General features: G+C 49.8%; 7 protein-coding genes across 7 annotated transcripts; 5 read left to right on the forward strand and 2 right to left on the reverse strand.

Moving 5' to 3' along the window:
• Positions 1–257: 257 nt before the first annotated feature.
• Positions 258–2,038, reverse strand: BO87DRAFT_462056 (protein-lysine N-methyltransferase). The gene is made up of 4 exons (XM_025629141.1): positions 1,779–2,038; positions 1,052–1,672; positions 566–701; positions 258–437 (listed from the first exon to the last, which is right to left on the reverse strand). Exons 1-4 carry the CDS (start codon positions 2,013–2,015, stop codon positions 322–324), a joined length of 1,110 nt encoding a protein of 369 aa, XP_025476193.1. The 5' UTR covers positions 2,016–2,038; the 3' UTR covers positions 258–321.
• A 311-nt stretch (positions 2,039–2,349) lies between these two features.
• Positions 2,350–3,490, forward strand: BO87DRAFT_379617 (40S ribosomal protein eS24). Its single transcript, XM_025624082.1, has 3 exons — positions 2,350–2,488; positions 2,766–3,013; positions 3,081–3,490. Exons 1-3 carry the CDS (start codon positions 2,412–2,414, stop codon positions 3,155–3,157), a joined length of 402 nt encoding a protein of 133 aa, XP_025476194.1. The 5' UTR covers positions 2,350–2,411; the 3' UTR covers positions 3,158–3,490.
• Positions 3,491–5,662: 2,172 nt separating this feature from the next.
• Positions 5,663–7,225, reverse strand: BO87DRAFT_400187 (uncharacterized protein; the record flags this gene model as incomplete). Its single annotated transcript, XM_025625502.1, has 3 exons — positions 5,663–6,763; positions 6,825–6,932; positions 6,995–7,225. The coding sequence occupies 3 exons, from the start codon at positions 7,223–7,225 to the stop codon at positions 5,663–5,665; spliced, it is 1,440 nt and encodes a 479-aa protein (XP_025476195.1).
• A 3,494-nt stretch (positions 7,226–10,719) lies between these two features.
• Positions 10,720–12,631, forward strand: BO87DRAFT_366470 (cyclophilin-like protein). Its single transcript, XM_025621839.1, has 4 exons — positions 10,720–11,011; positions 11,124–11,824; positions 11,878–12,074; positions 12,134–12,631. The coding sequence occupies exons 1-4, from the start codon at positions 10,932–10,934 to the stop codon at positions 12,548–12,550; spliced, it is 1,395 nt and encodes a 464-aa protein (XP_025476196.1). The 5' UTR covers positions 10,720–10,931; the 3' UTR covers positions 12,551–12,631.
• A 438-nt stretch (positions 12,632–13,069) lies between these two features.
• On the forward strand, positions 13,070–15,079 carry BO87DRAFT_462060 (UDP-N-acetylglucosamine diphosphorylase). The gene is made up of 3 exons (XM_025629142.1): positions 13,070–14,020; positions 14,077–14,811; positions 14,894–15,079. The coding sequence occupies exons 1-3, from the start codon at positions 13,304–13,306 to the stop codon at positions 14,963–14,965; spliced, it is 1,524 nt and encodes a 507-aa protein (XP_025476197.1). The 5' UTR covers positions 13,070–13,303; the 3' UTR covers positions 14,966–15,079.
• Positions 15,080–20,513: 5,434 nt separating this feature from the next.
• On the forward strand, positions 20,514–21,491 carry BO87DRAFT_389926 (putative ribosomal small subunit assembly protein; the record flags this gene model as incomplete). The annotated part of the gene is made up of 2 exons (XM_025624912.1): positions 20,514–21,425; positions 21,483–21,491. The coding sequence occupies 2 exons, from the start codon at positions 20,514–20,516 to the stop codon at positions 21,489–21,491; spliced, it is 921 nt and encodes a 306-aa protein (XP_025476198.1).
• Positions 21,492–22,026: 535 nt separating this feature from the next.
• BO87DRAFT_379623 (general transcription factor IIH subunit TFB6 family) lies at positions 22,027–23,548 on the forward strand. The gene is made up of 2 exons (XM_025624083.1): positions 22,027–22,671; positions 22,744–23,548. The coding sequence occupies exons 1-2, from the start codon at positions 22,266–22,268 to the stop codon at positions 23,286–23,288; spliced, it is 951 nt and encodes a 316-aa protein (XP_025476199.1). The 5' UTR covers positions 22,027–22,265; the 3' UTR covers positions 23,289–23,548.
• The last annotated feature ends 278 nt before the right edge of the window (positions 23,549–23,826 follow it).

The following is a 23,826-nucleotide window of genomic DNA, read 5'->3' on the forward strand; positions in this document are numbered from 1 at the left end:
CATACACTATTGGGGTGTATGCACAAATTCCCTATGTGGTTCATTACTTACTCTTTTATTCACTCATTCCTGTCTTGAAGGGGAGAGGGCGTTCCTTGGATATATTATGATACCCATGAGCGATGTCTATATTGCATACACATACAGAAAATATTTATATTACTATCATTAGACGGGAAGGCAGTTAGTACCTTCTCTAATGGAATTATACAAATAAATGCCTATGATCTATAGAGTATACACTCAGTATCTATATCGTCACTCTTTTCTAATGTCTAAAACATACACCTATACACAACCCCTCTTACAACCGAAATAGAATCAGGCAGTAATCCTATACGTCCTAATCGGAATAACCGTCGAATGGAAAAACCCCTTCTGATGCTCCTCCGCGGGCGACTCAAACGGCACCCGTTCCACCTTCAACGCACTCTCTTCTGCTCATTACAAACACAGTCAGTTAGTCAATCAGTTCCACACACACAAACCCATACCAGGGTATTAATAAAGAAAGAAAGAAAGAAAGAAAGAAAGAAAGAAGAAGGGAAGGGGAAAATAAACACACCACAAGCATCCAAAAACGCGCCAAAAGTCCGCTCATTGCGTAATGTCGCGGCGATGAGAAATTCCTTGACGGCGTATTTCTCAAAGAGGGATTTGACGGTCTGTACCAGGAGGGGGACGAGGTCGATGTCGTAGATCTGGTTTTGAGGTACCTACCCGTCAGTTTTTTCTCGTTTTTGGGATGGAGGAGGTGAAGAGGTAGGTAGGTGTGTATGTAGTGCAACGCGACACAACAGCACTTGATATAACACAACACGACACGACATGATGCATACCATCTCATCCGGTGTAGAGGTAGCTAGCTAGTTACCATAGCCAGAGGAATGGATAGTGCTCGGGAAATTCGCTCCTGATTAGGCGATTGCACCCAGTGCTTCGGGCCAAAGTTGTACGTTGTTCATCCATTGTATACAGACCACAAAGTACAAACCACAGACCACAAAGCAAAGGGAAAAATAGGGAAGGGAAAGAAAAGAAGAGAACGTACCAAATCCGCACCCAACGCAACATCAAACTCTACCTTCTCACCATTTCCCACCTGCTGCAGTTCGTCATCATCATCATCATCATCATCATCATCATCACCCTCACCACTCCCCCTAGACAGCTCCCTCCCCCACTCCCAAATCCACCCCTTAAACACCCCACCATCATTTCCCTCCTCAACTAACCCATTCCGTCCCGCACAATCCCTAATCTGCTTCATCAACCCCAACTCCCGATCCGTCGCCACCACCACCTCCGGCTGCAAATACCTCGCACAGAACATCGACACCATGCCCGTCCCGGCGCCGAGCTCCAGCACCTTCTTCCCGGCGATGTGCGCCTTTCCTGCTGCCGTGGAGGAGAGGTACGTGGCCAGATGCAATGCGGCTTCCCATGTTCGGTGGCCGGTTGTACCGGCTGTTATGATTGCGGAGCGGGATTCGGAGGTGAGGATTGTTCGTCTCTCAGTAGTCTCCGATAAGGATGGGGAAGAGTTATGGTCGTCTTCTTCTGGTGGCGCGGTGTAGGTTATGTATGTGAGTTGTTGGGCTTGTTCGATTGATGAGGGCTTGGGGAGGGTGAGGAGCGTGCTGTATTCTTCGAGGAGGGATTCGTTGATTTCCTATTATATGGGGATTGTGGGTTAGATAAAGTTGTAGGATGGGGGTGTGGGTAGGGTATGCAGTGTAAAGCATACTCAAGGGATAATGGAATCAGGATCAGCGTACATCCTCCTCGGGGTTGGAGAGTAGGGATTCTAGTTTTGTGATGAGGCGTTTGAGCACGCGCGTGCGGTAGGCGGGTGGGGGGAGGGGTTGTTCATTTGCGGCGTGGGATTCGGAGAAGAGAGTGGTGTAGATGGTTTCTTGGGTGGTGGGGTGGAGGAGGTGGTTGTCTTCGGGGAAGGTGAGGAGGTGGGGATCGAGTTGTTGGAAGTATTGGGCTGTGAGGAGGGAGAGGGACATTTTGGATGTGCAATTGGAGTGAGTCGCTGTAGTTGAGATAAAAAGTGATATAGTAGATACTGATAAGTGGTTATCTTAGTGGATTGGATAGGTTAGTAAGCAATGCGCTACCCTAGCATAACTACTTTGTATTTAGTTGATGGTTCTAACTGTTTCTGGTAAGGTATGTATTACTAAGGATACACCCACAAAGGGTAATATTCTAACCCCATCCGGCTAGTGTAGCCTAGCCGAGCCCACAGGCGATGCACAACGAAACTCTGCCAAAATTGAATCGAGCGCATCTCGAGCCCGCCAACGACTGACAGCGACTTCGACAACCCGCGCCCCCCCGTTTCTGCCCTTCAGCTTCTCCCTGTCGCACGCAGATTCTCGCTGTCAACTGCACCTGCAACCATGGCCGACGCTCCCGTTACCCTGCGGACTCGCAAGTTCATCCGCAACCCCCTGCTTGCTCGCAAGCAGATGGTCGTGTAAGCTCCCTTCACCATGAGCTGGAAGGATTGGAAGGAGGAAATGCAGAGAGAATACGGACGGATACAACAAGAGGAGGAATAAGAGGAGGAAATATGTCCGGATGGAAATGTTCGATTTTTGAGCACACAGAGTATATACTACGTTATATATTTTGTGTGTGTGTGCTCCAATATCGAATATTGAAATTCGGACATATTAGACAGACAACATGGATTTGGGACAAACCAGCAAGGGAATAACGGCATGCTGATGATTGATTTTTCTTTCCAACAGGGATGTCCTCCACCCCAACCGCGCCAACGTCTCCAAGGACGAGCTCCGCGACAAGCTCGCCGACCTGTACAAGTCCAACAAGGACCAGGTCTCCGTCTTCGGTTTCCGTACGCAGTACGGTGGTGGTAAGAGCACTGGCTTCGCTCTCATCTACGACTCCCAGGAGGCCCTGAAGAAGTTCGAGCCCCTCTACCGTCTGGTCCGTATCGGTGCTGGCAGCAAGGTCGAGAAGCCCAGCAGACAGCAGCGTATGTTTACACCCACTTATACCATCAAAATCTATTCCCGCCGAAACAATACTCACAACCCCTACAGGCAAGCAACGGAAGAACCGCTCCAAGAAGTTCCGCGGTACCGCCAAGACCAAGGGCCCCAAGAAGAACAAGGACTAAGCGGATCGTCACGATGGAATTCCGTGCGGTTGAGAGAGAGGGGGGTCGTTGCAGGATTCGAATTCACTTTCGGATCATCGGATACCTTACTACTCGGACGACGACGAAGAATTAGAAGATGGAGAAGAAGACGATCGTCGACACGCGGACCCGGGCCTGAAGTGAAAAATGAAGAAAGGAAAAATTGTTACAATTTTTTTTTTACTTATTCCCTGCTGGATATGAAGGGGGAAAAGGAAAAAAAGGAAGGGAACACTGGGTTGGTGTGTGTGGTTGTCGTGTGTGTATGTGAATGAGGGCGTTATCATCAAACTCGTTTCATGGTTTCTTTTTAACTCTCCCTCTATTCTACTTACCGTATTGGGGCGGGCACCGCATAACCCGCCTGTGTTGCCTTTTTTTTTCTCGTTTTCCTCTTTTCTTTTTCCCTCTATCATATCACGATTCCCCCTCCCTCTTATGAAGAATGAAAAAAAGATCAGGGAAGATTTTCTAAAAAAACCATTTTTCACTTTCCCGCATATTCCCAAGACAAGACCAGACAAGACGCCTAGGCGATGAGTGTGGATTGGTCCTTTTTTCTTCTTTTACTTCTTTCGCGCGCGCGTACCGGGGATATTCGGGATGGATATCCATTAAAATTAAATATATCCCTTTTATGTTATTACCCTTATGACTTTCCCTTCCAGCCCGATAACCACTAGATTAGTACCTACAGTACACTACGTACCTATGTCTGTGCTGATAATCTCCCCTGCCCCCGGTCGATCTTCCGTCCGGAAACAACATGCCCATTTACCATTTACCTCCCAGATCCCAGAAGACAAAGACGAAGACAGGCAATCCCAATCCAGGAATCCGATCCGGCCTACTACACCCTCCTCCCAACTTACGCCATCCAACAATCCTTCTTTCTATCCCCACGCGCCCATATCGCCAGCCACCACCACCACCACCACCACCACCACCACCATCATCAGATTAAACTTCCCTATCCTATCAGATACTACCAGTAGTGTAGTGAGATTCCCCACATACACATACTACCCTCTAAGCCCACTATCAACCACCACAGTAAGATAACTAAGACATACCTAACCTCCATCCATCCAAAACCTAAAAAGATTAAGGTAGTATTCATTTGCCCCCCTCCCCCGGATAGCCTGGTAAGTAAGTACTTACGTAGTAACCATCTCTTTCTTTGTCCCGTTCGTTGTCCTACCCAACATCACCCCATAGACACGGTACACATAACACATCATACTACTACTTACTACTTACCACCCGAGCGGAAGCTGGACCCGGGAGACCGGGAGACCAGTGGTGTGGTTTGGGGGTTACATGGTTGGAGTAGTATAATTTAATTTAGAATTTGTGTAAGAAGTTTATTATTAGTTTGTACTATATTGTAACTACTGTAGGTAGGTAGGTAGGTAGTATTATATTATTATAGTCTGGTACTATACTTGGGGTAACGGCTTGGCGGGGATGTGGATGTTATGTGGATGTGGGGAGTTGGGGATTGGGGTTTCACTTGGGAGGTTAGGGTGGGTTGGGGAGGGTTAAGTTAAGCAGGTAAGTAAGTAGTTTGGTTTAGTTTAGTTTAGTTGAGTGAGATGGTCATACTCATGGGCTGGAGCTGGAGCTGGGTTCTCTGTTCAGTGGTTGGGTTGGGATTGGAGGATAAGTGGTGTGAGTTGGGGCTAGGTAGAGGTCAATTGAAGAGATAGGGATACTGTAGATGATTTTTTCAAGAGTGTCTACAGCTATTCACAGCATGTCTAAAAGTATAGATCAATAGTATGTATGCAAATAAGTAAATGCTATCCTTATTATTTTCATACATTCCCCTCTTCTCTCCACTCTCTCCCTCCCATATTAAGGTCACGCGGGTGTAACCATTAGGCTGCCAGGCAGCATTAACAAAGACCAGTCAACGTAAGAGTAAAAGTGTAAAACAAAACAGGAATAATGGATGGGGTAATCAAAACATAGTAAAAGTATTATGACAACAACAGCAATAGTAGCAGTGACAACGGCGCCCCCTCTTTTCCGTGGCCCAACAAATAATGAAACAATTCAAGACAATTAATTAAGCAATAGGTTATCAAACCCAACGAGCCACCTGCGAACAAAGAATAACCAGCCAGCCCACCCTGGGGATCTTGTCAGGCTGACAAGGTAATCAATAGCACCCGGCTGAAAAAGAACACAAAAATAAGGGGCAGAAACAAACCAAAACACAGAGCCAACCGACCCTAAGATTAGTAGTGTAACATTCGAGTTATTTGTTTTTCTCTCTCACTGAGTGGAAATATGTAAAAAGGCCACAAAATCAAAGCACTCGGCTTTGAAAATGGTGCTGTTTGCCGATGTCGCTGTTTGTAGGATTAGGGCCCTTGTTGGTGGCCAACTGGGGATCGGCGCTGCCAAGGCGCTTAACGGTCTATAGATAGCTTGTAAATTACCCTGGACGTTCATCGGGACGCATGGACACTTCAGTCCCTAGTACTCGCTCGAACTGTTCAGCGACGGCATGGCGGTGTGGTGGTGTATCTCGGTGGCTGCTCGAAACGCTGGGCTGTGAACCAACGGCGGAGGACTAGGATGTCCCGGCACTGGGCGCGTGTACGTGAGCCCGCTCATCAACATCGATCCTGCCCCATCGGTGTGCGAGTGGTTTTTGTCGCGCCTTTCGCTACTACTATACACATAAGTATCGGAGCCGTAGTCGGAAAGGTGGTCATGCGAGAACGTCCGCGATGGTTGGTGGCTGTCGCTGGGGCTCGCGCGAAGCCCGTCGCTCGTCTCAACCGCGTCATCCAACGCAGAAGCAAACGAACCAGCAGCGACTAAAGGTGATGAGCTGCCATTCGACGGCAAGTAACCAAACATCATATCTTGTGCCGATCTACTTCGGTTGATAGCACCGCTTCTGTAAGCCTCGCTTGGGCTCTGCATGCGGCCATGGTTTAACATGGCGCTCTTGTGCGCCCAGCTGTTGCTGGTCCGGTACCCGTATGGTATCCCGTAGAGTGTCTCTTCAGTTGTCGTGAAGGTGTTCATCCCCATCTGAGCTTGGTTCCGACTGGGATTGGGAAGCGTTCGGTCCGTCCCTTGCCCTTCTGCGGTAGGAAAGCTCATCGTTGGGACGATTGGTGGGCCTTCCGTCGAGTGAGGAATGTAAAACGCCGATTGACTCAGGGCGGCCTCGGCATCGCTGTCTGGATATACTGGTCCACTGGGGCTCCTGCCAACAGGAACACTCTGATTCCACAACTTCGGGTTCCATGTCTGTCCGCAGTGATCCATGAAAATGTTCGGTGGAGCACTCGGCAGGATGTACCCAGACGACGGAGATGAATACACTGAAGCCTCATCTGAGTAGGGCAACCCGTGGTCCACCCCAAAGGGATGTCGATGGTATGCACTATGAGGATCGGCTGATCCGAGATCATAACTAGAGGCCCGCGGAAAAGGGGCCATGCGAGGATTGGGTGAGGTCGTCGGTACATACAGACCGGATCTTGGAGACGGAGACATCGTAGTAGCTCCTGAGATCTGGGACCATTCGCTGGCTCTCGGCTGCATCATTTCCGAATTTACCTATGGCTAATCAGCTAATTGTCTCTAGAGCTGAGGTCTCGGATGGAGACACAGTACATACCCTCAAGAATTGACAATTCTTGTTTCCGGCATTGATGCAGTTAGAGCAACCATGTCCATTGCCACTGTCGCCACTACATTTGATCTTTCTTTTCCGACATCGGTTACACTGGTGATGATCAGTGTCTCTCCCTTCTGCAATCACATCTCAGCTTTAGATAAGTAACTTACTGCCACTTGTATCCGACGCCTGGTGGAGTTCCGGCTCTTGCTATCTAGCTCGCTGCTAGGGCTCACACAAGCAGAGCTTCTATCCACCATGTCATGATGAGATTCACTCCGTACGGAGTGTGCTATTGACAAGGCGTCTCGCTTGGACTGTGGACAGAAGCCGGCCTCGTCCACGGAAGAGTAGTAAGATTGAGCCATCACAGCTTGATCATTCAGTGCGGAGGAAAACATGGTTTCTCTATTGCAAGACTCACATGTAGTCAAGACAAGACTAAGGAGTGAAAAGACTTCTCAAAGGTTTGCTGCGAGCATAAAAATGTCGGTAGATCAGGGATGATAGGGACCAGCATGTTCCGTCTACCATCAAATATTCAGAAAGAAACCGGGAGGGATGAGGGGGGGTTTTAGCCGGAAGCAAGGCCAGATTTAAGTCCATGTGTCAGTGGTGCGTAGTCTTGCTGCTAGAAGAAGACCTGGCCCTTTTCCTTTTAGGTTCAATTGTTTTAATTTCCATTTTATTTTCTGCGTGGAGAAAGGCCACTGCTGTTGGCTTCTAGCCTTGGGGATACATTTTCAGACCGATCATCACCTCACCTGGAGCATTTCCCCAGTTCCAAGGGGAATTAACGTCACGTCCTGATTCGAGGTGGGTTTCTAGTTTGATACTTTAACTGTTCTTGCTCTGGTTGTACCAGGGGAGTAACATGCAATTTTCCGTGTTGCATTCTTATTCAAGAAAGAAAATCAGAATTTGTGAGTTGGAGGACCCTCAAGGCATGCTGATAGTAGACCAGGCAGGCCAAAATACCCCGGCGTTTTAGAGGTTCTGTTTCACAAAAGTAACGTTGCACCAAGTGACCTGATTTGATAGTCATTACCGCGAGACCTATCAAGCCTAGTTGGGAAGGCCTGAGATCTCTGAGCTGTTTCATCCAATCACCTCCCAATGGGCCATCCACTGGTGCTTCTGTTTCCGCCACTCCAGTGTTTGGATGATGACATGCTGCTCTCATAGAAGAAACGGCGTCCAAAGTGACAGGCCAAGTCGGCATCAGGAATAAGCGGTCGCGGAGCAGACAGCCGCCGGCTACGTTTGCAGGAACCCTCTCAGATGCGCCCACCTACCTACCCTACTGACGGGGGGTTGCGGGAGCAATGAACGTGTGCATGTTTGCCAATGATAGGACAATGGTCGACATAAGATAATGCTATTGGCTGCAGCCGCCGGTATCAAACAACCCTCGTTCTTCTTCTTCCCTTTTTTATAAATGACCTGCACGTCTAAAATAGTCAGTACTTTTGGCATACAGCATCCGTCTCGAATCGGATCGAATGACTGTCTAGCCACGAGACACTTTAGATATTGGGGTTCCTTGTCAAGGTAAGGAGAAGGCGGATACATGACCGAGCTTGAGCTTGCAGTGCAAACGGACGTGCTCCAATGAGATCGCCCCATTTTCTCGGAAAGCTTGGTTTCCTAGAATTCTCATTATCTCATTACAAGAAATCACAGCACCCTCTGGGCTCGATTGGATCATTTCGTTTCCAGTAAAGCATCACAATGTGGCTTAGCAGCCAAGACTGGACCAGAGAATAGCCCTGATATATAATGGAACGTCTTTAAAACTGTGTCCCGGTCACCGGGCTGGGACTGGATCTGCACTAGTATGCATGGCTTCTGGATTCCAGGTTTTGCCATGGAGACCCGAACAATAAAAGGGAAAGTCTGGCCTCATTGAGAAAAAGCAGAAAAGAAAAAAGGAATAAAGGGAAGTGCTCTCTGGCGAATAAGAGAATGGCGAGGTACTTCCTGAACCCGACGAGGCCTGACAAGGGCTGTGGGGCATGGGAGATCTTAGTATGCATGAGGTTCAGGGGCACGGGGTCTGGTACATATCCTCACTGCCTGGCAGGGGCTGTCAAAGTGTCAGCATCTGCTGGCGCTCAAACCCACCAGTTTATTAAACAACGATTGGCCCAGATCGGAACGGTTTCCACCTGTCAGTTGTAAGGTAGTTGCAAAGTAATGAATATCACGGAAACTACAAGATCAGCGAACGGAGCTAAAATGGTTAGTGTGTCTTTGGTTGGCGATCAAGGCAGATCACACAGAGATAAGACCCGGAATCTTATGTTTCAAGATCAGTAGCCAACGAAATGAGCTGAGAAAAACAAAGAACGTGGGATAGATACAGATAAACGAGAGGTTAACGCGGAGAGATTAGGGGCAGCTTGAAAGGGCAGAGGGACAAAATTAAGAACTGAGAAAAAAGAAAGTTAAAAGTGAAGAAAAAGGAAAATGACGAGAACAAAGTCCTAGCCGTAAGCTGAAAGGTGGAATAGCCACTTTACTTCTTTCACCTCACTATCACATAGTGGTTGGGTCAACTCCTCTGCCATTAGCAATAGGACCAGCCACCGAATAGGGGACCCCTTGGGAGATCATGAATCCCATTTCATTTCCTCGTTCCCTAACGGCGCCCTGAGTCGATCCTTATTGTAAAGGGGCTCCGGGTTAGATAAAGTACACCACGTGTCTCTAGTAGATAGCAGAGGATTGCTGGCATAGCTGCACCGAGTCATTGATCGAACGATGGAGCGATTGTTGGATCTAGCTGCAAGAGACCGCCCGTTTTTTCCAACGCCCCTGTAGTGAAACTCGCGAAGCAGATGGGATTCGGGGCAGTGAACGGGACATCCCAAAGCATCAGATATCCGTTAATTGCATCTCTTCTCTTTCTATTGCTGAGCCGGGTCAATTCCCCGTGGTGTACCTGTTGATTCTTGGTTGAGCATGTTCAGTCCGAATTTTCGTGCATTTTTGCCCCCTTTGGTTCCCTTTACTTCCAAAGCTCTCTGCTTTGTGCTCCGTAGAACCGACGGCCTGCACAGCCGGTAACTTGTGGCATGGAGCCAACGGCAACAGCTCCGTCACAGCAACAAACAGTGCCTGCTGGATCTCGGCCCAAGCCTAGTGTAAAACTATTTCTTGCCTTAATTGCTCTCGTCCAACAGGGTTCTCCGGAAGTCATGCCGCTCAGTTGAGAAAGACGGCGGTTACACGGGAGGAGGAAGCGCCGGTTCGACCATCCGACAGTGGGAACTGGGAACACCCCGAAAGGCGCCGAGAATGATCGAAGCAGCGCACGATGCTTCAGGGTCCGTGAGCCCGTCATCTTGCTGTCATTCTGTCGTTAGACCAGGATATAGTCTACCCCGTTGGCCAGAGCCAGACCATAAGTAGTTTAGTACCAACCTGGCCGGGGTTTGGTTGATCGACAGTTGGATGATTTAGTTGCATTGAGGTGGTGATTGATTGATCAATTGATCATGAGTGAGAGATATCTAGCAGCTGTTTAGTAGATAATGTCTAGCGTAGTTGTAAGTAGACTAGAGAGACTAGTTGTACTTTGGGTACAAAGTACAAAAGTAGCTGGTAGCTGATCGACGACTAGACCAGGATTTAGAAAAAAAAAAAAATAAAATAATATAAAATAAAATAAAATTAATAGAATGGGACTAATGAAACAAATAATAACGAAGAATAAGAATAAGAATTATCTAACTGGGCAGCAGGGACTTGAGTGCGCATGATTCGTGACATTTGTTGCGCCAGTCAAGGCGAAGAGTCGATGCTGAACCCGTTGGCCCGCCAAAACTTAACTAAAACAGACTCGCGTCTTCCTGCCGCCCCGTAGAGCAGAGCTTCGCTTCTCCTCGGCATCCATCCTGGTCCTTTTGCATCATTCGGTGTATTCACTCACGTACCCTACCTTCTCTCTCTCTTTCCCTGACTATCCCAACCCTTGATCGTTCGGGCCTATTAGCGCCTCATCTTCTTCCGGGACCTTATCCTGTCCTTGTCCCTCATTTTCCTCTTCCTGTCTAACGCATCGTCGATCCTCGCAGCATCGCCCGCAGCGGCCGGGTATTTGCCATGAGTGTCCTGCTGGAAACTTCCCTCGGTGACATTGTCATCGACCTGCTGGTCGATGACTCGCCCAAAGCGTGCGAAAAGTGAGCACTCCCCTATTTCTTCGATTTCTGTTTTGCTGCGGTGCTTTTTCTTGCGCGCGTACAAATCGAGTGGCTGAACAGGAACTAAGCTGTCTGTGGTTTTCCGCTTTAGCTTTTTGAAGCTATGCAAAGTTAAATATTATAATTTCTCGCCCGTCCACAGCGTTCAAAAGAATTTCACCTTCCAGACTGGCGATCCGATTGGGCCCGACTCCTCAGAAAGCGATGGTGGATCGTCGATATGGGGCTTGCTGCAGGGCCCTTCCCAGCGGACATTTCCCCTCCAGCTCCCGCCCAAGTTGAAGCATGACGAACGCGGCACTGTGAGCATGGCCACCGTACCGTCCCCCAACGACCCTGATCTGCGCATCGCCGCCAGCCAATTCATCATCACTCTTGGAGACAATCTTGATTACCTGGACGGCAAGGCGGTGATCTTCGGGAAAGTGGTGGAGGGATTTGACGTCCTGGAGAAAGTCAACGAGGCCTTTATTGATGATCGCGGCCGGCCACTCAAAGACATACGTATTCGTCATACCGTCATCCTGGATGATCCTTTTGAAGACCCCGAAGGCTTGGTGGAGCCACCGGAGAGCCCGGTGCCGTCCAAGGCACAGCTGGCTACGGTGAGAATCGCCGATGATGAAGACTTGGATGACGACATGGACGAGGAGTCAATGGAGAGGCTGCGACGGGAGCGCGAAGCAAGGGCACAGGCGTTGACGCTGGAAATGGTTGGCGATCTTCCCTTCGCCGAGGTCAAGCCGCCAGAGAACGTCTTGTTCGTCTGCAAGTTGAATCCAGTCACTCAAGGTATGCATCCTAAATCGCGCCTTGGTCACGCTCTGAACTCACACATTTACTAGATGAGGACCTCAACCTGATCTTCAGTCGCTTCGGACCCATTCTGTCATGTGAGGTCATCCGCGACAAGCGTACGGGTGACAGTCTACAATACGCTTTCATCGAGTTTGAGAACCAGAAGGATTGCGAACAGGCATACTTCAAGATGCAGGGTGTCTTGATCGATGACCACCGTATCCACGTTGATTTCTCTCAGAGTGTTAGTCTATTATCCGCGCACCTTTATCCAACATGGACTAACAGTGATGACAAAAATAGGTATCTAAATTGTCCGAGAGCTGGCGCAATGCTACGATCACCAAGCGCAGCGGCCAGCGGGGTGGATTTGGTGGTGTCGCTGGCCTCGAAAAGAAGCGCCAGTACCGAGCAACAGAGAACACTCGTCAACGAGACGATGATTATCACATGGTCTTCGATAAGAATGCACCCAAGGCGAGATCTAATCGGGACGAGCGGTCCTACAGTCGAAGCCCACCGCGGAAGCCACAACGGGAAAGGCGAGTCAGTCGGAGTCCTCGGCGGGACTCATATCGTAATCGGTACCGAGATCGATCCTACAGCCGGAGTCCACCACGGCGAGATTCCTACGGGGACCGAGACCGTCGACATAACGACGGTGAGCGGCGACGGGATCGCCGAGATGACGATAGATACCGGGAAAGGCGACGTCGTTGATGCTTTGGGGTAAAATAATGTAAATTAACCATATGATAATGCCATTTTCAAAGATACCGTCATGAAGAATGACGGATGTGTGAATACAACCTTAATAGGTATATCATTCTGTAAAGCGAAAGTGTGTGTTTTACCATGCACTTTAAACTACTCCATACATAGTTTAGTAGATTAGGTCCCATCTTGGTTTTCCCCCCTTCTTTTTCTCATCCTCTTAGTCAGACCCGATCCAGGAACCTCTTCAGGGGTCAGGTGGACGAGCAGATCTGAACTGGCGCCAGTCGGTGAGCTTGAAAGCCTGAAAGCCTGAAACCGGGTCCACGGCGAGCCCCGCCGGCCCCTCCAACAGCTGAAGAGACGATTGGCTGCAACAAGCTGGATGGAGGGCTGCGATCGAGCAATTCATGGGCGTGAGGGAATAGTGGCCCCTCATAAGTCATAATAATGTATCTGCGGCAGTCGCTAGTCCGTCTAAAAATAATCAATTGAAACTCTCAGGGATCCAGGCGGTCAATAATATTGCGCTGCAGCATGACTACGTAGCATGTTGAGTTAACTAGTTATATTTATTCTTGACGGACAGATCCCCCGCGCTTTCACACCCTGTACACCCCTCCTCCCTTGCTCTCTTTCCATCTTCTTTTCCCCTCTATACCCCTCTAGTATTCTCCCTTCAGACTCCATCCCATCCTCTTCTCCCTCCTCCCCATCATATTATCATATCCCATCTATTTTAATCCATCATCTGCAATCATGGCCGCTGCTGCGATCAAAGAAACCGTTTCCAACCTTATCCATGGCCAGTCCGAGCCCGCTCTCCGTGAGCCCTCCCCCGAGGAATTCGAGCAGCTGAAGAAGAAGTACACCGATGCCGGGCAAGGACAGGTCTTTGCCTTCGTTGACGAGCTGAAGCCCGCCGAGAAGACCCAGCTTTTCCACCAGTTGAACAACTTCGACCCCGTCCGCATCAACGAGTTGGCCGAGAAGGCTCTGAACCCTCCCAAGGCCGAGCAAGGCCCCGTCTCCCTCGAACCCCTCCCCGAAGTGGCTACCGCATCGATCCTGGATTCGGACCCCAAGGATATTCAGAAGTGGTACGATGAGGGTCTGCAGTTGGTTGCTGGCAACAAGGTCGCTGTGGTGTTGATGGCTGGTGGACAGGGCACCCGTCTGGGTAGCTCCGCCCCCAAGGGTTGCTTTGACATCGGTCTCCCCAGCCACAAATCTCTCTTCCAGATCCAGGCCGAGCGTATTGCTAAGCTCCAGCTCCTGGCGAAGAAGTCTTCCGGCAAGGATGCCGTCATCCCTTGGTATGTCATGACCAGCGGACCTACCCGTAAACCCACAGAGGAGTTTTTCCAGCAGCACAACTACTTCGGCCTCGACAAGAGCAATGTGGTTATCTTCGAGCAGGGCGTCTTGCCTTGCATCTCTAACGAGGGCAAGATTCTGATGGAGAGCAAGTCTAAGGTGCGTTTCAAGCATTCACATTCCTACCCCAACCCCCCTCTGACCCTGTGTTTTAGGCGGCTGTTGCTCCTGATGGCAACGGTGGTATCTACCTTGCCCTCTTGACTTCCGGAGTCAGGGAGGACATGCGCAAGCGTGGAATCCAGCACATTCACACCTACTGCGTCGACAACTGCCTGGTCAAGGTTGCCGACCCTGTCTTCATCGGCTTTGCTGCCTCCAAGGACGTCGACATCGCTACGAAGGTTGTCCGTAAGCGCAACGCTACCGAGTCGGTCGGTCTGATCCTCCAGAGAAACGGCAAGCCCGACGTCGTCGAATACTCTGAGATTGACCAGGAGACGGCCGAGGCCAAGGACCCCAAGCAGCCCGATGTCCTGAAGTTCCGTGCCGCCAACATTGTCAACCACTACTACTCCTTCCGTTTCTTCGAATCCATTGAGAGCTGGTCTCACAAGCTGCCTCACCACGTTGCCCGCAAGAAGATCCCTTGCATCAGGCCCGAGACCGGCGAGGCCTTCAAGCCCGAGAAGCCCAACGGCATCAAGCTCGAGCAGTTCGTGTTTGACGTTTTCCCCATGACCCCTCTGGAGAAGTTCGCCAGCATTGAGGTGCGTCGTGAGGACGAGTTCTCGCCCCTCAAGAACGCCCGCGGCACTGGTGAGGATGACCCCGACACCAGCAAGGCCGACATCATGAAGCAGGGCCAGCGCTGGATCGAGAAGGCCGGTGGTGTCGTTGTCACTGAAGGCGAGGCTGTTGGCGTGGAAGTCTCGCCTCTGATCAGCTACGTAAGTGTTTCCGTATTTGCATCGATGAAATTCATTGCTTTATCACATGCGTACGAGAACCCAGACTGACTTTGAGTTACAGGGTGGAGAAGGGCTGGAATTCCTCAAGGGTCGTGAGCTCAAGGCTCCGGCTGTGGTTGAGAAGGAAGAGTAAATGGAATCATCATATTGCGGGAGTTAGGACAGCTTGTATGGAACTACTAATAATGCATAAATCAACCGCCCGCTGTGTATAGGCTGGGTTACATTTTTGAAGCCAAATATGTTGATAGCTCACGTCCCAAATACTCTTCTGTACGACGCGATCGAGGCGTACCGTAGGAAAGCCCGTGGGCGAACCTTGGGAGGGTGACAAGGAAAGCTTGAGAGCATCCATGATTTGCACGCCGGGGGCCTTGATTAGTAGTACCAGCCAGCTTAGGTGCGGTCATAGATTTCACTACCGCTGGAACTTACACTGGCCATACAGCTCGCCGATCTGGCTTCCTCGTATACTTCCAACAGATCGACTATATCTACATGATTCTAGCTCGGTCTTCGCAAAGCCAGGTCTAGACTGGGCCGTCTCGCAATAGTCCAACCCCAACTTCGGACGTGTCTGCTCCAGGAGCAAAAAAAAGAAAAGTGCACCGGACTCGAGAGACCACGCCACAAAGCTGCATGTCATCGAGAATGACAACTGCCAGACGGACGGTTTCGAACATGTACCGCCAATCCCCAGTAATCAAGACCATACAAGTCATAACCGGAACGTGTGCCTCAGGCCGTGCGCACGCGAGAGCTCACAACCAATAGAATAGCGAATCAACCACCTTACGCGATACGGGAACAACCGGGACCCATGGTAAATTTCGATTCGAACCGGTATCTTTCTTGTTACCGTACGGAAAAAGAAACCCTGCGACACTGGTTTCTTTCCGTTTCCTTGCTTAGCTTCATCGCTTAAGTTGTTGCATTCGAAATCCTTTTCTACTCATCCGTCTTTGTGTGTCAGGAGAAATCTTGTTCAAGAGCTATCTTTTTTTTGCTTATTCGTCTCTCGTGGTTCGGAGGGATTGGTGTTGCTGTGAGGTCTAGTTTGGAGTGTGTTCAGTGCTGGGTTTGTGTGCCTTTTTCTTTTTTTTTTCTTTTTTTTTTTTTCTGTCTTTTTTTCCCTATCGTTATTCCCCATTCGGTGTCGCTTTTGGCTTTGTCAGCCCACTTTTTCGAGTCTCAAGAGTGGGCTGTCGGAAGTGCTGCTATTCCTCCTCCAAGGTTCTCAAGCTGACAATCCGAACAGTCCTATTGACAAGGAGATTAGAAGATCTGTTGTTGGATTTAGGAAGAGTGAGTGCTGTCAGATGTTCCTCGTGACTTCAATACGTTCCCGTGGCCGTTTCGCGACTTCATTTCCTTCCACCCATTCTTCGGCCGATTTTTTGTCCGCATCCTACTTCCATGGAAGACAAACCTCCATTATGAACTCGGCAGTGGAGGAACCAGTCGCTTACACTTCGTCCGCGGCAGCTGAGCGCATGGAATATATGATTTCCGTCTAGTTGCGCCGCCGACGAATTGTGTTCTATGACGCCCACTTGCTATGCCGATGCGAATGGCTCTTCCAGCCGCGGGATCTTAACAAGCATGGACCAGAAGCGCTGACCGAGTGACTTCCTCTTCTATAGCTCAATCATTACCGACAAAATGTTGTTGTCTCGTCGTGCCTGCTACAAGTGTGGCAACATTGGCCACTACGCTGGTTAGTAGTTGCTTTGGGAAGGAAACGCCTTGGCCCATGCTGGAATTTGCTAACGGGCTGACGTAGAGGTCTGCTCTTCCTCTGAGCGTCTCTGCTACAACTGTGAGTAGACCCTGTTCATTGGCAGCTTATTCATTGTGCATCATTTGCTGATTCAATTACGTTGTCCAACAGGCAAGCAGCCTGGTAGGTCCTTTCTGTGTGTCACGTCGCTCGAACGAGATCTCTGATCGATCAATCGACAGGCCATGAGTCCAGCAGCTGCCCGCGTCCTCGTACGACTGAGAGTAAGGTTTTCGGCCCTCGTGGTTGGAACGCACCGGAATGCTGATATATCTCCGATCCAGCCAAGCAATGCTACAACTGCCAGGGACTGGGCCACGTTCAGGCCGATTGTCCTACGTTGCGCCTTAACGGTGCCAACGGCCGCTGCTACAACTGCAGCCAGCCCGGTCACCTTGCCGTACGTCTTCTCGTCGCTCCTAACTTCTTGTTCGCCGGGCAAAACCGTTGACCTTCTCCTAGCGCAACTGCCCCGCTCCTGCTTCCGGTGCTCCCCGGGCTCCTGCTCCCCGCGGCGGATTCAACAGCGGTTTCCGTGGTGGATACGGATACCCCCGTGCTGCTACTTGCTACAAGTGCGGTGGCCCCAACCACTTCGCCCGTGATTGCCAGGCTCAGGCTATGAAGTGCTACGCCTGCGGCAAGCTGGTAGGTGTTCCTTTTATACCTGATGCGATACGGACATTGAGGCTGACCGGAATCTTATAGGGTCACATCTCCCGCGACTGCACTGCCCCCAACGGCGGTCCCCTGAGCTCCGCCGGCAAGGTCTGCTACAAGTGCTCCCAGGCCGGACACATCTCCCGCGACTGCCCCAACAACGAGGCCGTCGCTCAGCAGCCCGTTGACGCCGCTGCTGCTCCTGCTGCCCCTGCCGCCGCCGCTGCCGAGGTCAGCGCGGAGGCTGCTCCCGTTGCTGCTGCGGCTCCTACTACCGCTGTCGCATAGAGGACGAATTTAATGACTGATTGATCCCAATTTCTGGGAGTCTATTTTCCATTCTTTCTTTTTTGTAATAGGGTTTGCCGATATCGGTCTCATTTTTTCATTATTCCCATGGTTTCTTCCTTTGCATATATTGCGCCCCTCCTGTTCCACTTCTCGGCACCGACCGGTTTCTATTCCTATTATGTATACGACGAACAAAAGTTTCACGAAGTCTTAGGTTCCTTTATTGCTTGGATCCTATACACGGCTCAGGGTCTTATGGTTGGCGTCTATTGATCTCCTCGGGTATCTTTTTCATTTCCAAAATTTAGGTGCGGCAAAGAAAAGAGGGAGACGAGGCCAGGCGAGGTGAAAGTTGAAGTGAGCGCAGCAGTGACATTGGTGGACCGAAGCAAGCGCGTTGATATGCATGGGAAGAGGCTTCAAGTTGATACGGATGGGATTGTGTGTGATGAAGATAGTGAATGGTCTACAGGTACCTGGCGCGGTGGTTACCTCCTCATCTTTTCGTACTATATCCTCCAGATATTCGTCAAATGGGAAGCAAAACAAACAAAGACAAAATCAAAAAGAAGCATTATCTCAGATTTAAAAGTGGACCATTGCAGTATTGAGAGCTGGGTTGGATAAAGCCTTCATGTTGTCGTATCAGTAGCTTACAGGGTACAGCTAACCGAATAATTGGGTGTGAAAAACGTCGCCTTTTCATGTTGTCGTATCAGTAGCTTACAGGGTACAGCTAACCGAATAATTGGGTGTGAAAAACGTCGCCTTTTCATGCTGTCACCACCCTGCTCGTAGAGAATTGAAATATAGCCATCACTCAATTGTATGGTGGGCTTAGCATTGCTCTTCTGTCACGAGCAGACCCCGTGACGCTGGACTAGTCTACTCCTCATACCAGCTGCCTTCATGGTCAACTGCATGCTCGCGGCTGCAATTGACATTCAATCAGCTCTATATCTATCTCTCATCTCTGTCCAACCTCCACGTCTCCCCATATCAATCGAATTAAGTGACAATCATGCCCGGCTCAGACACAAGCGACGAGTTCAATGATGATGTAGCCATTCCTCTAACCCCGTTCTTCATCATTTCCTATGAGCAATGACGCTTGCTGCATGGTCTAAATATCTCCTAACATTGTATTAACATTGTCTCAATGACAGGTCTTCATCGTTGATATCGACACAATCCAAGCCCATGGTATATATACCCCTCACTACCCGCTTCCTCTCATATCTGTATACTGATAGTATGTTCAAGGTATCGGAGTAGCGGATATCACGAAGCTAAAGACAAACGGATACTATACTGTTGCTGTATGTATTGTCCGGTCTATTATTTGATGTTTAAAGCGAGCCTCGCTGTTAACCTGCTCAGTCTGTTCACGGTGCTACCCGCAAGAATCTATTGAAGATAAAGGGATTCAGTGAGGTCAAGGTCGAGAAGATTAAGGATGCTATTCAGAAAAGCATGGTATGTATGCATACACCGCAGATGATGGTCCTGTCTGGGGTTATTGTTCGTGCCAGGGTGAGGTGCTAACGAACTGTCGATATATACAGCCCTCGGCTTCGGGGTTCATCACGGCAATGGAACTATGCCATCAACGAAAGAGGATTGTTCGGATTTCTACTGGGAGTAAACAGTTTGATTCTATTTTGGGAGGGTAAGTTCTCTCCTTTCACATATGTACTGCTGAAGGAGGAAAGGCTAAGTTGATATTGCTTAGTGGCTTCCAAAGCATGAGTATCAGCGAAGTCTTCGGCGAGTTTCGATGCGGCAAGACTCAGTTATCCCACACCATGTCCGTCGTGGCCCAACTTCCCAAGGAACTGGGTGGTGCAGACGGCAAGGTGGCATATATTGATACTGAGGGAACGTTCAGGCCTGAGCGTATCGCTCAGATTGCAGAGCGGTTCGGTGTCGATCCTGATGCTTCTCAGGAGAATATTGCTTATGCACGAGCATTGAACAGCGAGCATCAGCTGGAGTTGTTGAATACTCTCAGCAAAGAGTTCGCTGGTGGAGAGTACAGGTTGTTGATCATTGATAGTATCATGAATTGCTTTAGGGTCGATTATTGTGGACGCGGAGAGCTTGCTGATCGTCAGCAGAAGTTGAATCAGTTTTTGATGAAGCTGGCTCATATGGCTGAAGGTATGTTTTTAACTTTTGGTATATATATATAGTGCTACTAGAGGGCTGACGTTGCCGCTCGCAGAATTCAACATCTGTGTTCTGATGGTACGTTCCCCGTTGATATGCAGACAGATATACTCTAATGTAATGCAGACCAACCAGGTCCAGAGTGACCCTGGCGCTAGTGCACTCTTCGCTGGAGCCGATGGCCGCAAGCCCGTTGGAGGTCATGTCCTGGCACATGCATCGGCGACTCGAGTGCTCCTCCGTAAGGGCCGTGGTGAGGAGCGAGTGGCTAAGATCCAGGACTCGCCAGGTTTGTCAAGTGTACACATCTCGTGTTAACGCTCTAACTGTCATCAGACTGCCCTGAAAGAGAGGCGACGTATGTCATCACTAATGGTGGGATCAACGATCCTGATAAGGTGTAGTTCCGATAAAGATATGGTTCGAGACGGGGTATGGGAAGAACTGGGCAACGGCCATGTGGCGCATTGCTAAAAGTGCACATTTTTTTTTCTTTTTGATTTCTGCTGAAGCGATCTACCTGCGACAGCGATGTACTACAATGTCATCAACAAGTTGTTTGTGAATTGAGGCCAAGTACTGTTGATGTTGATTATTGGGTAACGCAAACAGCTCTCTCCGCCTTCCAAACTGCCGTTGCAAAATTTCCCGCTAAAGTAAAAAAAGTCTCTCCGCCCAACTAATTTGCGGCGCTACAATTTCCGCAACCCCTACCAGTCCGATCACCTTTTTACCTTCTCTCCCTACCTAAAATCAAATACCTCCGAGGGTACCAGACAACATGAAGGCAGATCTCGAGATCGCAGGATTCTCAATCCTGCCTTTACACTTCCCCGCAACCCCAGCATATCCCAAACCAGCAACACACTACCTCTACCTCCGCGCCCATGAGCCTCGCATCCCAGACGCCGACACTCCCCGCTCGATGTTCATCGTGAACATTCCCGTCGACACGACCGAAACCCACCTGCGCCACCTCTTCGGCACCCAGCTCTCCGCAGGCCGCATAGAGCGCGTGGAATTCGAGGCCGTCCCGACCAAAAAGAAGGGCATGCAAGCCACCCCGCAAGGCAACATCGCCAGCAGCAAGAAACGCAAGCGTGTCACGGCCGACGAACTCCAAGCACAGCTGGACGATGTCGACCTCCCCGCTACGTGGGACCGCCAGCTTCAGAAGAGCGGGTCGCACGCGATCGTCGTCTTCGCCGACAAGCCCAGCATGGAGGCGAGTTTGAAAGCGGCGCGCAAGGCCGCGAAGAAGGGCACGGAGATTGTCTGGGGCGAGGGTGTTGAGGGCGATCGGGTACCTGCTTTGGGATTGCAGAGGTACATTACCCACGAGCAGTTGAGGTATCCGGATCGGGCGGAGTTGTTGCGCACCGTCAATGATTATATGACGGTGTTCACGCAGGTCGCGGAGGTCAGGAAGAGGGAGGAGGCGCGCAGGGCGCAGGAACCCGACGAGGATGGATTTATTACTGTTACGTCTGGGCCGAAGTTGGCGGAGGCTGCTCATGAGGATGAGGCTAGGCAGTTGGTTGAGAAGCAGAAGGAGAAGTCTAAGGGATTGGAGGACTTCTATCGGTTCCAGTCTCGTGAGAAGAGAAAGGAGAAGCAGAACCAGCTGCTTAAGAAGTTTGATGATGATAGGAGGAAGTTGGCGGATATGAAGAAGCGGAAGGGGAAGATTGCAGTAAGTTTACTCCCTCCTTGGATATGGTATGTGTAATATATGCTAACGGTGTCTCAGCCTGAGTGATCCTGTTCTTTCGTCCTGTTTGGCATTGTTGGGTCGGTTTAGCATGGCGTTTGGGGGGTTCGTCCAAAAATGCTTTATTCGATAGAGAATTGGCTTGGAGGGATGCCGGATGATGTGAGTTTTGACACTTTTCTTATTCCATATGGTTTACACTGCAAATGATGAATCCGCTGGGGCCAGAGTAGCAAGACTCAGCTGTTGCTTGATGTCATGCCATGTCTACAAAAACCAGCATAATCCAATCTTCTCACCTACTGAAGCAATTCTTTCTCCGTCATGTGCTTATCTAGATGAGTTCTGGATGCGTTGCTGACTTGCTACTGGTTTAGGCATATGTTCGCTTCTTGTAGACTAAATATATAACATGATTACTTGATGTCCATAACTTATTCTACACATATAGTTGTAATCTGTAGATTCTCTACTGTATCAGTCGTCGACATTCAATATAGTAACGCACAGACCAACCCGGCTTGGCGATGACATCGTCGGCGCATCGCATCGCATCGCATCGGACGAACAATCCAGAAGCAACCAAAGAGCATCAGATCAGATCAGCCCACCGAAATAAACAACAACATGCATACCCATAACCTCTAGCAGAGGCAGCAGCATCCTGAATTCAGAAGACTATCTATCTCGTACCTGCACGCAATCTCCTACCCCACACCACCACCACCACCACCACCACCCCACTATTCTTCTTCACCATCGCAACTCCAAAAAAAACCTCAACCTCAACCTCACCCCTCACCACCCAACCAACCAAAAGCAATGACCTCCACCGGAGGAATCACAGGAGAAACCTCAGGAGGTTTCCTCCCCCCAACCCTCCCATCCCCCGCCCCCTCCACCCCACGACCAAGCACGCCCTCCCTCCTCCCCAAACCGCGCACGCATCCTCTGCGCGCAGGGTCCGCCAAAGAAGCAACCGTGATTAATCACATCGATACGACATTACTGAGGATTTCGCGCCGACACGCAAAGAAATTCAGTAGTGCTTATTACAAGCCTACTGATGATGGTGATGGATTCAACTCCAATGCGACGACGGGTTATTCCCCGGAGTCGTTCGAACCTCGGAGGGAGGGAGAAGGAGAGGTGCAGGGCTATGAAAGCTTCAAGGAAGTAGCGAGGGATTTGGAGGGTTTGGTGGATGTGCTTTGGGTTAGTGGGACGCGTGAGTACCCCTCTACCTTTTTCTTTCGTGTTCTGAGCGAATGCTAATAGAGATGTATGATGTATATACTAGCATCCCTCCAAATCCCCTACCTCATCTCCCTAGCCATCCAAGTCAACTCCTATCTGCCCGAGTATCCCTTCTCAGCGGCGCCTACGTTCCGCTTACTGCGGAAGTTGGATGAGGTGTTTGCGGAGCTTTTAGGTGGTGGTAGTAGTGGTAACGGGGAGAAGAAGAGTGTGGTGTCTATGACGGAGAAGGTGCGGATTAAGAGTATTGCCGAGTCGTGTCGGGTGTTGGTTGTTGAGAAGAGAGAGAAGGAGATTGAGGATGCTAATGGGGCAGAGGATGATGATTATGATGAGGATGAGGATGAAGAGTTCGAGGATGTCTATGGGGATGCGAATAAATTGGAGGATTATATGCCTGTTCCTGGGAAGTGGGAGATGGAGACGGCCAAGGTCTATGAGAGGACGATTCAGTTGTTGGGCGATGAGTTGGGGAATGTGGGTGAGTTTTGTGATGAGGATTTGGCCGCTGGGGATGGTGCGGTTTGTGATACGGGGGATTTTGTGGTTGAGTTGGAGGAGGAGGATGATGATGATGATGATGTTTGATATCTAGCTTCTGTACTTTTGGTTGGTTTGATGGGATGTGGTGTTGTGTGTATGGGGTGGATATGGTGTTTATGGGCAGTACTAGTTATCAGGGGTCTATGGCGTTGAGGACATTGAGGATACTTGGTTTGTTGGTCTTATATCTGATATCAAGGGTGCATGACAAGTGCTTGGAGTCATACTTTGTTTGGTTCTATCATTCACTAGTCGCTATCACCTAGCTCAACACTCCTCTCTAACTACCACAATATACTACACCATGCCAGAGGCAACAGTAGCAGTCTAGACTTCAGTGACTTTGTCCCGATTTCCGGCCCAACAAAAGGCCATATTAATAATAATAATAAGCCCTGCTCCAGCAGAGCAAGTGTGCCGCATCCACATCTCTAACAACCGAAGCTAACACACGAACCAAGAAAGAGGCTGTGACCGCGTTAGCTGTTCGGAGGGACCGGATCGATGTGAGTGAGTGGGGATGTTGCTTGCTGAACTGGTGAGAGATCCAAACAATCACCCACCCTACCTCAGCTGGAGTAGT

This window comes from Aspergillus neoniger (assembly GCF_003184625.1).
Source record: "Aspergillus neoniger CBS 115656 unplaced genomic scaffold BO87scaffold_34, whole genome shotgun sequence".
Classification (NCBI taxonomy): Eukaryota; Fungi; Ascomycota; class Eurotiomycetes; order Eurotiales; family Aspergillaceae; genus Aspergillus; species Aspergillus neoniger.

Excerpts from the sequence above, each read along its gene's own strand:
- BO87DRAFT_462056 (XM_025629141.1), bottom strand. The coding sequence starts at position 2,015 with ATGTCCCTCTCCCTCCTCACAGCCCAATACTTCCAACAACTCGATCCC. Across the intron at positions 1,673-1,778 it reads TCTCCAACCCCGAGGAGGAT|GAAATCAACGAATCCCTCCT; the intron begins GTACGCTGATCC and ends CCCATATAATAG. Across the intron at positions 438-565 it reads CGCGTTTTTGGATGCTTGTG|AAGAGAGTGCGTTGAAGGTG; the intron begins GTGTGTTTATTT and ends TGTAATGAGCAG.
- BO87DRAFT_379617 (XM_025624082.1), top strand. The coding sequence starts at position 2,412 with ATGGCCGACGCTCCCGTTACCCTGCGGACTCGCAAGTTCATCCGCAAC. Across the intron at positions 2,489-2,765 it reads GCTCGCAAGCAGATGGTCGT|GGATGTCCTCCACCCCAACC; the intron begins GTAAGCTCCCTT and ends TCTTTCCAACAG. Across the intron at positions 3,014-3,080 it reads GAAGCCCAGCAGACAGCAGC|GCAAGCAACGGAAGAACCGC; the intron begins GTATGTTTACAC and ends CAACCCCTACAG.
- BO87DRAFT_366470 (XM_025621839.1), top strand. The coding sequence starts at position 10,932 with ATGAGTGTCCTGCTGGAAACTTCCCTCGGTGACATTGTCATCGACCTG. Across the intron at positions 11,825-11,877 it reads GTTGAATCCAGTCACTCAAG|ATGAGGACCTCAACCTGATC; the intron begins GTATGCATCCTA and ends CACATTTACTAG. Across the intron at positions 12,075-12,133 it reads ACGTTGATTTCTCTCAGAGT|GTATCTAAATTGTCCGAGAG; the intron begins GTTAGTCTATTA and ends TGACAAAAATAG.
- BO87DRAFT_462060 (XM_025629142.1), top strand. The coding sequence starts at position 13,304 with ATGGCCGCTGCTGCGATCAAAGAAACCGTTTCCAACCTTATCCATGGC. Across the intron at positions 14,021-14,076 it reads TGATGGAGAGCAAGTCTAAG|GCGGCTGTTGCTCCTGATGG; the intron begins GTGCGTTTCAAG and ends CCTGTGTTTTAG. Across the intron at positions 14,812-14,893 it reads TCTCGCCTCTGATCAGCTAC|GGTGGAGAAGGGCTGGAATT; the intron begins GTAAGTGTTTCC and ends TTTGAGTTACAG.
- BO87DRAFT_379623 (XM_025624083.1), top strand. The coding sequence starts at position 22,266 with ATGACCTCCACCGGAGGAATCACAGGAGAAACCTCAGGAGGTTTCCTC. Across the intron at positions 22,672-22,743 it reads GCTTTGGGTTAGTGGGACGC|CATCCCTCCAAATCCCCTAC; the intron begins GTGAGTACCCCT and ends TGTATATACTAG.